Source organism: Psittacula echo, assembly GCF_963264785.1.
Source record: "Psittacula echo genome assembly, chromosome: 7".
Taxonomy (NCBI): Eukaryota; Metazoa; Chordata; class Aves; order Psittaciformes; family Psittacidae; genus Psittacula; species Psittacula echo.
Window position 1 is genome coordinate 6,594,043 of NC_137740.1, and position 12,591 is coordinate 6,606,633.

The 12,591-nt window shown below is 42.4% G+C and overlaps 1 protein-coding gene across 1 annotated transcript in view; it reads left to right on the forward strand.

The window, feature by feature from the left end:
* Positions 1-12,591, forward strand: part of GLIS1 (GLIS family zinc finger 1) — a gene marked incomplete at its 3' end in the record, with an annotated part of 201,687 nt that overhangs the window by 154,942 nt on the left and 34,154 nt on the right. Inside the window, exons 5-6 of the mRNA XM_080622939.1 lie at positions 7,521-7,682; positions 11,105-11,215. Coding sequence (XP_080479065.1) covers positions 7,521-7,682; positions 11,105-11,215 — 273 coding nt within the window. The remainder of the gene's footprint in view (positions 1-7,520; positions 7,683-11,104; positions 11,216-12,591) is intronic.

The window sequence follows — 12,591 nt, forward strand, 5'->3', positions numbered from 1 at the left end:
TCTTCCTGTGACAGAGGACAGACAGAGCACAGACCTAATGCAGGATGTTCATGGCTGTGGTACATTGGAAACCCTTCCTGTTTCTAGGCGTGCTGTTGGCATGTTCCAAAGGCAGACTGGACTGTGTGCAGATCTTCCTCTTCCTTTGCTAGTTCATTAAAAAAAGGGAAAAAACATGAAAAAAAGAGGGAAGTTTTTCATTTTGCTTTTCCATTTCAATGTTTGTTAGTGAATACACTCGGAGTATTTCAATTGCAGTTGGTTCTAGTGTCTGATGCCAATATAACAGCTTAAGACTGTTTGCTTAGTTCCTGAATGTGCACATTGTTTTTAGCAACCAGTTTTAATTTACATGTTTGTCCTGCCTGTCTTTGCATCTCCCATTGGGTTCAGAATGTGAACCAGGGCAGGCAGCTTCTCTGCCATTCTCTTTGCAGATGTCTCCCACAGAACCGAGAACGCAAAGTGCCCCTACACCGGGTACAAAAGGGTTGATGAATTCCTCAGCATGCATGAATGTCCTCTGCTGAAAGAGAGCGCTCAACACATTACAGGGACAGCTTACAGAAGCAGGGTGTGTAATTTTTAATAACTGGGATAAAAACCCTCAGTGACATCTTTAAAATATAAATGCCTTTTCTTGTTTCTTTTATTTCTTCCCCCCCTTCTATTTTGCCTTTTCATCTCATCTCCTTTCAATTCCATTAAGCTTCATTGTACAATAATGTATCGCAGTGGACTTTTTTCAATTATGTTTTTGATTTTTTCCTCCTTGTTACTATAAAACTCCAGATGTTTTTAGACTTCATGGTTCTCTGGATATTTTTTCCTTTATTTTAATCTTCTTTTGTAACATGCCACACATGTGGTATTTTGGCCTTTTAAGATGCTATGCTATGCTAATCAGCCAGAAGTTTTGGGGTGGGGTTTTTTCCTTCTATTTTTCCTTCTTGCTGTTGTCCTCTCTAATTCTTTCTTCTTTATTTTTTTTCCCCAACTGGTTAGTCCATATGAGCCATAATGGATTCTCCCTGTGTGCTGGCACTGCATTAGTTATCTTAACCCAATCACTTCAGACTTGCAAACTCTTGTCCCTGTAAGTAAGCGACAAGCACCTATTCCATCTTGCATGGCAGGGAGAGGCACTCTGTACAGAACTGTTTGCAGTTGAACTGGCCTCCCAGACTAAAAGCACAGACTGATGTCTGAAGACATGACTAAAATGTGAACCAAAGACATAGGCAAGAACCAGTAAAGTCTTTACAAAGAGATAGGTGTAACTTGGTGATGTGTTAGGCGCAAACTGGGATTAAAACGTTTCCTTGGCAAGTGACATAAGACAGTGCCTTACTAATGCAGAAGAACAAGTTTTTGAAGTATGTGTTGTACAATGTAATTTTGGGTAAAAAAGAGAATGTAAAAGAACTGGAGGGAAGCATTTTGGGTTTCTTTGTGGCTCTCTGCTGGCACAGCTGGAAAGGGGCTCCAACTGATTTTGTTCAGTCATAATTTTGTCCCCAAAACAAGCAAAGATACCAGAAGAGCAAATCTTGGGTTGTGTTGTCCTTTAATTTCAAATAGCTTGCAAGCTATTTGAAAAATCCCAAATAAAGAACAGTTTCCCAATTACATATGAGGAAATAAGGGGCCTGACATGTAGATTTCGGGGGGCGGGGGTGTCTCCTTTGCTTATTACATGACCATATGAATTTTACATTGTGTTTTCTAAGATGTTGCTCCATGCAATGTTATTTTTGCCTGCAAGCCATAACAGTGTATTCAGTCCAACTGTAATGAGGTTTCAGAAAATTGTTTGGTTTCCAAATGACATATTTAGCAAAACCTTATGGCAAAATTTGTGGCTGTCATGCTGCTGATAGTAAAATATCCCCAAGTTTCCTGCTTCATTCTCGTGTGTTGCAGCAACTAAATGCAAGTACCCCAGTTTTGAAAAATGTTTATCCTTCTGCTTGGTTAAAGAAGGATCATGAGAAAGAATCCTAAGACTTGCAATGGGGTCTTGTGAAAAGACAGGATGTTCTGATAGTCTCCCAGATATCTGGGGTTTTGCTGGAAGATGTATGGAAAGCTCTGTGTGCTCACTGGAGAGCCTGACCTACTGGTGCTAGAAGAAATAAATCTATGAATATTGCAGTGCTTTTGAACCCTTTTCTTAATAGCTGATAGTTTGCAATTACATGAGCAAGACTTTTGAGAGACAAAACATGCCAGTGCTCCTTAGAGACAGTCTAAGACTTGGTGCCTGTCCTGATGAGCTGGTCTTCTGCACTCAGTGTGGCAGCAGACCTTGTGAGATGGTGGATGAAACTCAAATTCAGCGCCAGGTATGCTCAGGAAAACAGGTAAAACTGTCTTTAAAAAGCAAAATCCAGAGAGCCAGATCTAGGTTGCCTCTGTAGAAGGGGGGGGGACAGGCACCTACCAAGCAGGATGGGTCCCACTGAGCTTTCTTAGCTGCTGACCTCATGCTGGGCAGACCTACCGTTCCCCAGGGACCTGGGGGCTCAGACAAGGCCATTCTTCCTTTAGGCAGCACAGCGAGAGCAGAGGAATCCCATCTCAGGGGATGCTGGCAGGGAGGTGGTTGGATTTTGCAGCCAGAGAAGTCTGTGCATGCAGAATCAGACCAGGTTGCTGTTGAAAGCCTCATGACTGCTGTTATACCTTCATGGGCCAGGTCTGCATCCCTCATGCATATACAACTCTTGGTACTGGGGGGGGGTGTGGTGGTCAGGAGACAGCCCAAAGCCTTGTTTAACTCAGTGATGTATGGTGATCAAACACCTCCTCCAGGGTTCTCAGTGTATTCATAGAATCATGGAATCATAGAATAGTTAGGGTTGGAAAGGACCTTAAGATCATCCAGTTCCAACCCCCCTGCCATGGGCAGGGACACCCCACACTAAACCATGTCACCCAAGGCTCTGTCCAACCTGGCCTTGAACACCGCCAGGGATGGAGCATTCCCGACTTCCCCGGGCAACCCATTCCAGTGCCTCACCACCCTCACAGTAAAGAATTTCTTCCTTAGATCCAATCTAAACTTCCCCTGTTTCAGTTTGAACCCGTTACCCCTTGTCCTGTCACTACAGTCCCTGATGAAGAGTCCCTCCCCAGCATCCTTGTAGGCCTCCTTCAGATACTGGAAGGCTGCTCTGAGGTCTCCACGCAGCTTCTCTTCTCCAAGCTGAACAACCCCAACTTTCTCAGCCTCTCTTCATACGGGAGGTGCTCCAGTCCCCTGATCATCCTCGTGGCCTCCTCTGGACATGTTCCAACAGTTCCATGTCCTTTTTATGTTGAGGACACCAGAACTGCACACAAATACTCCAAGTGAGGTCTCACAAGAGCAGAGTAGAGGGGCAGGTATTAGTACTTTCCAGTTTCATGTTAGTTAGAAAATACGCAATCTAACAGCATCAACTAAAATGAGCCGCTGGTGTATGATGTTGATGTCAAATAGTTGGCTGTAATTACCCTAAACCCAACAAGTGAAGGATGTGTTGCGTTTATACTGAGGCTTTTCTAAATGTTTTCTTTTCCCTGTTCTGAGCCTTTTTACCATTTCTCCTACACACCAACAATTGTCCAATAGTCTAGCTAAAGCCCGAAATGCTTTTTCTGTAATAGAAATAATAAACCAAATACAAGCAATTTTTCCCCAGGACTCAAATGAAGTATCATGTAGAAGTGTCACTCTGCAAACATAAATTGTTCAGACTTCAATAAAACCCCCAATGCACAGAAATTGGCAGGTCCTTTTTCTGTTACTGGGATCTCCCGTTATTTTGTTACCACAATGGGAAAAAAAAGCAGCTTCCAGCAACTTAAATCTGCACATTTGAATGTGGCTGTATGAACTGAGATTCTTTGGGAAGCTGAGAGCTCAGTCCTATGGGTTGCTTTTTATGTACGCACATAGTTCTGTTGAGTTTTAATGAAACTCCTTGCATGAGTCATGTTACTCATGCACAAGTATGTGCAGGCTCAGGGCTTTACATTGTAGCTGCAAGAGAGAATTAGAAATTAATCCAGGCAGGAGTTAGATGGAAAAAACCAAAGCACCAAATCAGGTATTTGGATTCTTGTGTTGGGTAGAACAACCCATGCGCTGAAGTTACTGATCAGTAACAATTTGGAGCCTTGTATGCTTCCTGCCATGTCCCCAGCATTAGGCTCAGTGTGCTATAAAACACTGATGCTATTAAAGAGTGGGGGGGGCTGTTTCCTCCCTTCCAGAAGGGCTACATATCCTCACAGGATCCTTTTTCTCATAACATATTTTCAATAAAAGTCTCCCAATTTTGTAATCAGTCGGGAAGAAAGAACATTTCACAATGTTCGTAAGGCCTGTAGATGTTTTGACCAGACATAAGATTTCCTATTGATAGTATTATTAAATGCTTTGGCATGAAATGTTTTGAGTTTTCCATCTGTAGGCTGTCTGAGATGTCAGCAGCCAATATGACCTGCTCTTTCCCTTTCAGGTCTAGAAAGAAAAGGCAGCTTGTTTAACTGATCTTGCAGCAGAGAGCAGAGGTGTATATTAATGAGCTTTCTCTAATGGCACACTGGACCTATTTAGCACTACAACTGTGAAGGCTTCTCTTTCTCAGTCATAACTCATTTCCTAAGAAAATGTCAGTTATTGCTTCACCTTATGGTCTGAGCTGTTCAGTTTATAGTTTATTTCTTCTGATCTGTCCCACTGACAGATATTCCAGACAGGACTGTGATTAAATATGCTTATGAAAATGGTAAACATGTGATAATATAAACCCTTTGGGGAATATGCTGTTATTTCTGCATGGCAGCATTCTCAGGTGCATTCCAAGTATAACATGGAAGCAAAGAAAAACCATTTTAAGCAATTACAGTTATTAGATTAAATTGTTTTGGTAGGAAAACTGTGATGTGTTTGGATCCCTGTGAGATAATTCAGTGTTTTCATACATATGCCTTTCAAACGCATGATGCTGCAGCAGTTTCACTCCAGTGAGATTTTAGTGTCAAATAAAGATAACACATGTATTTCCATATGGCAGTGAGCTAATTCAGCCCTGTAAATTTCTACAACATATTTTTTCCTAGTAGAAGCACCATTCTAAAAGCAGCAGTCGTTCTTAAATGCAATAACTGCATCACGCTGCTTACTGTAATCGTGTGGCATTGTTTAGTGTCTCTGTGTAGCACAGCACTGTCTGAAGCACACATTAACAACCTCGGAGTAAAGACAAAAGTAGTAATTGCAGCTATACTTATTATTTTTATTGATGAACTTGTTGACAAGCTCTGTTGACATTTACAGACTTTGAGGATCATGCAGCGTTTGTTACAGTTAACCCAGGCATCAAACATCAACAAAATGTTTAAGATTGTAGGATTAAGCAGTGAGAGATTGGGGCCAGATGTCTGGGAGATACTGTAAGTGGCCTTCTCAGCTGATCAAATATCTCTTACCATCCTAAAGCCCTTTTGATATCCCACATTGTGCTTTGTAGTTGAAGCTGAGACATTTGTGGGATTGATGGATCTTTCTGGAGGTTATCTGAAAAGCAGAATGATCCATGACAAGTGGTGTCCCTCAGGGTTCCGCACTGTGCCCGGTACTGCTTAGTATCATCATCAGTGACAGAGCCAGTGGAACCAAGTGCACCCTCAGCAGGTTTGCAGAGGACACCAAGCTGAGTGGTGTGGTTGACGCCTGAGGGACAGGATGACGTCCAGAGGGACCTGTACAAGCTCTGAGATGCAGACTGTATATCTCAGGTGACTGGTTCTATCATGATAGCTGTGATGGGGAAAGATAGGAATTTGTACATATCAGATAGTTGTCTACACCCATAGACCCAAATATGCCATTCAGACAGATTCAGTATCTGCCCAGGGCAGTAAAATGTTTAGGACAGTAAAAGCCATAGTGATCCTTTCATGTAGGAGTGGCTGGATAAGGCAGAAATTCAAAGTCTGCCTGTGTGCTGGAGTGCCTGCTGTGTTTAATCTTTAGTTTGCAGAGCTGATCTGCATCTGCAAACTGTAGCAGGGTATGATGGACTTTTCTCCATCATTAGTTTAAATTGCACCAGGAGTTCAAGTGCCTCCAGTTTACAGCATCTTCTAGGTTCCATCTGCATCTGCTCTCCCTTCCCACTGCCTGCAGTGCTGGATGCAATAGCTAAGTCAGGAGCTTGCACACACCGATGTATATGAGGTGTCTGTGTCACAAATAGAATGCAATGGGGATTGGCAAGGCAGTGGTTTCTGTGATGCCATCTAAGGAACCACAGCAGTGAGTGCAAAGCTGCTGAACAAAACCTTGACTCAGCAGAAGGAAGTGATAAAGCACTGCTTTTATGAAGGTCAGGAATTCACTCATGAAAAAGAATCATACAAGAAAATCTGGCTTCAAGGAACAGTGGGTTTAAGATACACCTATTTCCCTCCAAAGTTGTTAGTGTTGATGTGAATTGGGCTTTGTTTCTCTAATGCATTCTTTGAGATCTCAGCTCATAGAGCAGCCAGGTTTTTATCTGTCTAGAGACACTAGAAGATCCACAGTATTATGAAGCTGCAACACAGAGTGGGCAAAGGATGCGCATACCATGACACTTGATTACGTGTGCATATGAGTGTTTATACACACGTGTAAGTGCCTGGGTGCGTCTTATGGGTTTGCTGGTGCATGAAAGTGCATTCACATGTATTTGTGTTCACCTATTAGTTCCCAAAGCCCACCCTAGGACAGTGCCTTCAACGAAACTTATCAGTGAGCAATGCAAAACACCTGTCCCTCAGCCTAGTAGCTGGAAGTGTTACTTATTTATTTATTCAGATTTAATTTGAAACAGCTACTTTTGTTATGAATGCCATGCAGCATTTTATTACTAATGAAACGGGTGCTTAAGAACTCAGAATTGCTCAGGTTACTGGTTGTATAAATGCTGAGAGCAGATCTGAATGATACGGCTGGTAAAGAAAAGGGTGCAGAATAACAGCAGAGCTCTTTTGGATTGCTCTTCAAATGGATCAGGTCTTCTTGTAATAGTCCGTGCTCATCTGCTCCACTGTATAGTATTTCAGACATCTGAAACCAGGTTCTAAGCCAGCACAAACAGCTTCTGCTCATCTCAGTCTGCAGCAGCTGATTGTTAGTGCCCACAGTGGTTCCTGTGCCAGTCAACATCTAAGAGGACTCATCACAACACTTGTTCTTTCCTGAAATCTTCTGTTCTGACACCATGTCTTTAAGCGTTTGGTACTTCAGACAGAACATGTGAGATATTTATAACCTTTGTATTACTACTGAGCTACACACCATGTCTGCAGTGACAAATTAAATGAACAGCACAAAATGTTGTGTTTCATCCATAGATTTCAACAGATGTTTAAATGTTGGTTGATTTATTGCATGTCCAACTTGGATCTTACACTGTTCTCATTGTGGCTGCACATGGTTTATTTAATAGTACTTTACAATGACTTTTTATGACGTTTTTCAGTTTGAAGGGTGCAACAAGGCATTTTCTAGGCTTGAGAACCTTAAGATTCACCTCCGGAGTCACACTGGGGAGAAGCCATACCTGTGTCAGCATCCCGGCTGCCAGAAAGCTTTCAGCAACTCCAGCGACCGGGCAAAGCATCAGCGAACACACCTGGATACCGTAAGCATGATTTCAGACTGGGAGCTGCTCTGAGTTTTCCAATGCTCCTTGTACACAATCTGTTCTGCAACTGGAGGGTGACTTTCCTTTTCATGAGGAGCATCAGCTACAGGCAGCTGTACTTTTCTGTTTAACTGCATGTGCTTTGAGGAGGTCTTGATCACAGAAAGGCAAATTCAGCTGGCTTACTCATGCTGAGGAACAAGTTACTCAGAATAAGTTACTCAGCAAACTCTCCTATTGTTCTTGTTCCAGTAAGAGGAGGCAGCAGTAGAGTAAGGTACAGCATGAGTGAAAGCTGAGTCACTGCTGCTGTATGGAATGTGTGTCATTGTCTTGCTTCCTGCCCTGTGTTGCTCCAGTAAAGTCTGTTCTGACTGAACACAAAAGCAGCTCAGATGTCTCATGGAAGGCAAATGCATCACAGTTTTGGACATAATTTTGTAAAGGTAAAAAATGTATCTCTTGTAACTATATGAAATTTGTACATAGGAAACTGTACAAATTAACTGTAAGAAAACAAATCTTAACTGTCAGAAACAAATCCGTATGTAAAATTGGTAGGTTCTGCCTCAGCTCTCCAAGTCTCACTTGTCTTGCAGAGAACATGGGAGCCTGTCTAGTCTCTGAGGCTCCAGTAAAATTAAATCACCATATTATGGTGAAAGAAAGTAAGTGGACGACTTTGCAGAGCAGTTAAGTAGTCATCATAGAGCTTGTAAAGAATAACAGGCAGAGCTGTTCCTTTGTCTTTTGCAAAGGAGTGAATATATGGTTTAACATTTGGCCAAGTGCTTATGGGGCAGAACTTTTGAGTTTAATTGCTATTTACTTTTTAAGCAGTTACACATTTCAGGCAGTGCAGCATTAAGGAATGTCTAATGTACATTATGCCTTGCAAAAACAAACAAGTAAGAGAAGGCAGTCAGTCACATTTTCCAACCCAAAGCACACTTACAATAACAATGTTTTATTTATTTGAAAGTCAACCTGAGATATTTGAATTTGTAATTAGCTCTCAAATGTGTCTGTTTTGAAAGCGGATACACGGAATCGGGTGCAGTTTTGAAAGGGAACTGCTTGAATCGAATAGATGGAATTTTTATCAGCCAAAGGCACAAGTAAAATGCCATTTATTAGTTCTGAAACAGAATTCAAAGGGTTACTAAACTATGCAAGAATTCTTATATCTGTTGTTCTGTGCATTACTGAAGGCAAATCTCTTAACTTGCTGTTTTCTTTTCTTCTCCCTTTGTCTTTATTATCTGAAATGCTCATAAAGCAGGAAAAAGGTACAGTAATAATTTTCTACTAACTTTCTCAAATGTCTAAACATACCCTCCATGCTGTTCTGCTGCAGGTTCTTTAGAACTCTTTCTGTGGTCCTACAACAGTTACTAACTTCTATTTACCTGGTGTAATGAAGTCCTGTGGCCTAATGTAGTGTGTTGTGTGCTTATGTGAATGTTAGAAGTAGCAGAGCTACGGGATGGTGCTACTGTACAGACTGCATGTTCCATTAGCTCAGGGGACAACATAACAGCCGGGAATGTCAAAGCAAACAGCCATGAAGCTTTTCCAGGGCAGTCAGATTTTCACCTAGTTTCCCTATCACTGAGCTGAATGATTCTGTCCCTAATCTGAATGACATCAATGATTTAAAAGATACCCTGCTACTTTCTCTGCTACGGGATTTGTTAAAGTTTTCCATAGTTTTTCCTCAGGTGTCAGTTCTCTGTGTTCCAGACACTCTCAGTAAACCTGCAACTTTCTGGGTAGGTGCTGTGTTAGCCTGTAAGGTCATGAGTTGGTGAATGATTCTATTATTCCGTCAGAAATTTCCCGCTGGCTGGACAGAGCAGCAACACTTATTCTCTGGAGGTACTTACAAAGAAAAGGGGTTTACATAGACTGCTTATTCCTTATTGAGTGCATTTGGCACTGGTTCTCAAGCTTCCCAATGTAGGTCACCCCATCATTTATCTTCTCCAAAAGGAGAATCTGTAAATCATTTCAGAGACTTACTGGTGTAGTTTGATTGAATCTCTACTAAATCATCTGGAAGTAGATCCTTCTCCAGAACAAAGAGAACGTATGTGTCCCTGTGGTAACAAGGGCATGTCATCACCCCTCCAGGAGCAGAGCAACTTGTTTAAAGGACCTCACAGTCACTTCTCCCAGAACCTGTGGGGTTTTATTTCCCTTTATGCATCGTCTGTCTGAAACCAAGGAGGATCGAGGAATGTGACACTGAGGTCATGACAAACCAGTTCTCTACCATCGAGAAGGCACCGAAAGGTCTCACTGGTCCAAGTGAGCAGGCTAAGGTAGTGCTGACAGATGAGGCAAGGAAACAGAATACAAATGAACATTCTGCTCAACTTTAAACCTCTGTGCGCTTTGATGTGCAGCACTCTTTCCTACACTGAAGTCAATGGTTACTTAATAACAAGCACAGTTATTAACAAGCAGTTGATAACTTAATTAACAAGCAGTTGTTAATAAAACAGAGTCCTTTTGCTTAACTTGGAAATTGCACATTCATTTGTAGGTTGTGCTGTAACTCAGAGATGGTGTCTCATGTTGGGAATAGGCATGACTAGTAGAACTTGGTGAGGCTTTCTGTCATTGGGACTCCAGAACCAGCAGTTAAACTGGAGCATCCTTATTCCTTTATTTATTCATTTTCCTACAAGAGGAGAGCACTGGAACTGCCCGCCCAGACTCAGATGGTTTTCCCAGGAGGTAGTGCTCATACTGCTCCTACACACACAAAAGCAGCAAGCTCTGTCCCATGCCAAAACCAGCTGGGAAGTTCTTCCCAACAGTATCAACAATAGTGGGTTTTTCTTTCTGTATTGATTTGCTCAGATGTTAATGTTTGATGCAGGTTGTTTGGTTAAGAGTTATAAAAAGAAAAACATTGCTGCTGTTATTCAGAACAAGAACAAGGCATGAAGGCAATCAAATGTGCGCTATGCCACAGGTTTTGCTCTGCTGCATATGGAACATTGTAAAAACTATATAAATCAGGACTCAAACCCAGAGCTTCTGTATTTATAATGGCACTGGGTGATCTAATGATCATTTTGTCTACTTTAAATGCTAGGGAAAACCCCATCCAGTTACAGCTCATTAGCATCTAATCCAGCCCAGTAATCTATACCCAACATGCCAGAGTATCGATGTGTCAAGTGCTCTCAGTGCCTGCACAGAGTGCAAAATCAGAGCTCTCAATGGGGTTCTGTTTGCATCATGTCAGGCTTGTGTGCAAAGTGGAGACAGAGCAAACGTGGAAACGGCAGAGCAAACAGCTCAGGCTTAACGCTGTGTCGCACAGACACAGCTGTCCCTCAGCTCTGTGTGCTGACTGTAGAGATGCAGAGGAATGTGAACTCTTTTCCCTTTGCTTCCATTTACAGAAGCCCTATGCCTGTCAGATTCCCGGCTGCTCCAAACGCTACACCGACCCCAGCTCCCTGCGCAAGCACGTGAAAGCTCATTCTGCCAAAGAACAGCAGGTGCGTAAGAAGGTAAGACCAGGAGAAAGTGACACATCACACATCTCCTCCATACAGTTATGTTGAACTTACCTTCCAAAATCAGAGTTCTTCTGGAATATCGCTAAAGGAAAATTTCAGCTGAGTTCATCTTCCTGTTGGTTTGTAATTCCTGTTGTTAACCAGTCCACCTTATCCTTCTGCACCACCCTCTAATTTTGGTTTGCATTTCTTTCCTGTTCATCTTACACAGACAAGCCCAAATTCTGCTGTCATTCACATAAAATATCCATGCATTGGCTCTCTGCCATCAGCTAGTAAATACATGTTGGCAGATCATCTACAACACAAATGAAATGAAGCCAGGGTACTATGGAAGTGTCAGGAAAGGAGCACTTGTAATACAGAAGAATGAAAACCTCCACTTTTCCCACCACATCTGTATTATAAATGCATTTATAAATCATTCCAAACCCAGACTGCTAGTTATGTTTTCACCAGTATTAGATTCAAATAAGTATTTTGGTTTCTGTGGCCTAAATCCTGAACTTATGATTGAATGGGGATGCCCACAGGCACCAGCTCGGCATCAGAGACTTGTTTATTACACATTTATATACTCAGTTTGTAAAAAGATGATTGGGACCCTACAGAGCTGGTCTGGGCCAGACCATGAGCATACTTGAGGCCCAGAAGTGGCAGGGAACCCAGGCCTTAGCAAGCAATTATGATTACTTCAATAAGCAGCAATGGCATCTTCCCCCAGCTGCCTCGCCACTGCCAAGGGCATCACAGATGAGACAGCAAGGCATGTTTAAAGGATGGAGGTGTTTAAAGGATGGAGGACAGCAGATACGACAGCCTGTCAAGACAGAGCTAGGAGCAGCTAGTTTGGAAAAATGTCAAAGGTGAAAATTAGAAGTACTGGAGAGCAAAGGGAGGAACACGTGGAAAGAAGAGACAACAGGAAAACACTGGTGATCTTAGTTGCAGACTTGGGAATGTCAGAAAGACCTCATTCTCCTGCTTGAATACAACTGTGGTGACTTTGTAGTGATTTGTCCTTGTGTCAGCCATGCCCCCTCTCTTACACTCCTGCTGCCTCTCTTTTACAGTTTTCACTTGGCTGGATTTACCACCCTGAACTTACAGTCCCCTTTCCTAGGACAGCTGTCTGTCCCCCAGTCCTTCCCACAAACCCTGCTCTGCATCAGGTGCATGCAGACCAAGGAACAGTGTCTAGAACATCAGTGTCCAGAGTTGTGCACACTATTTCAGTCAGTCAAGAAGCACTCATTACTCACTGAGCTTTGTGCCTGGGAGTAATTCATGCCTAGCACCTATCCAGATGTCCACAGAAACACATCTGTTGTCTCTGCATATTGGGTCCAGGCAGAACTTTTGTTTGG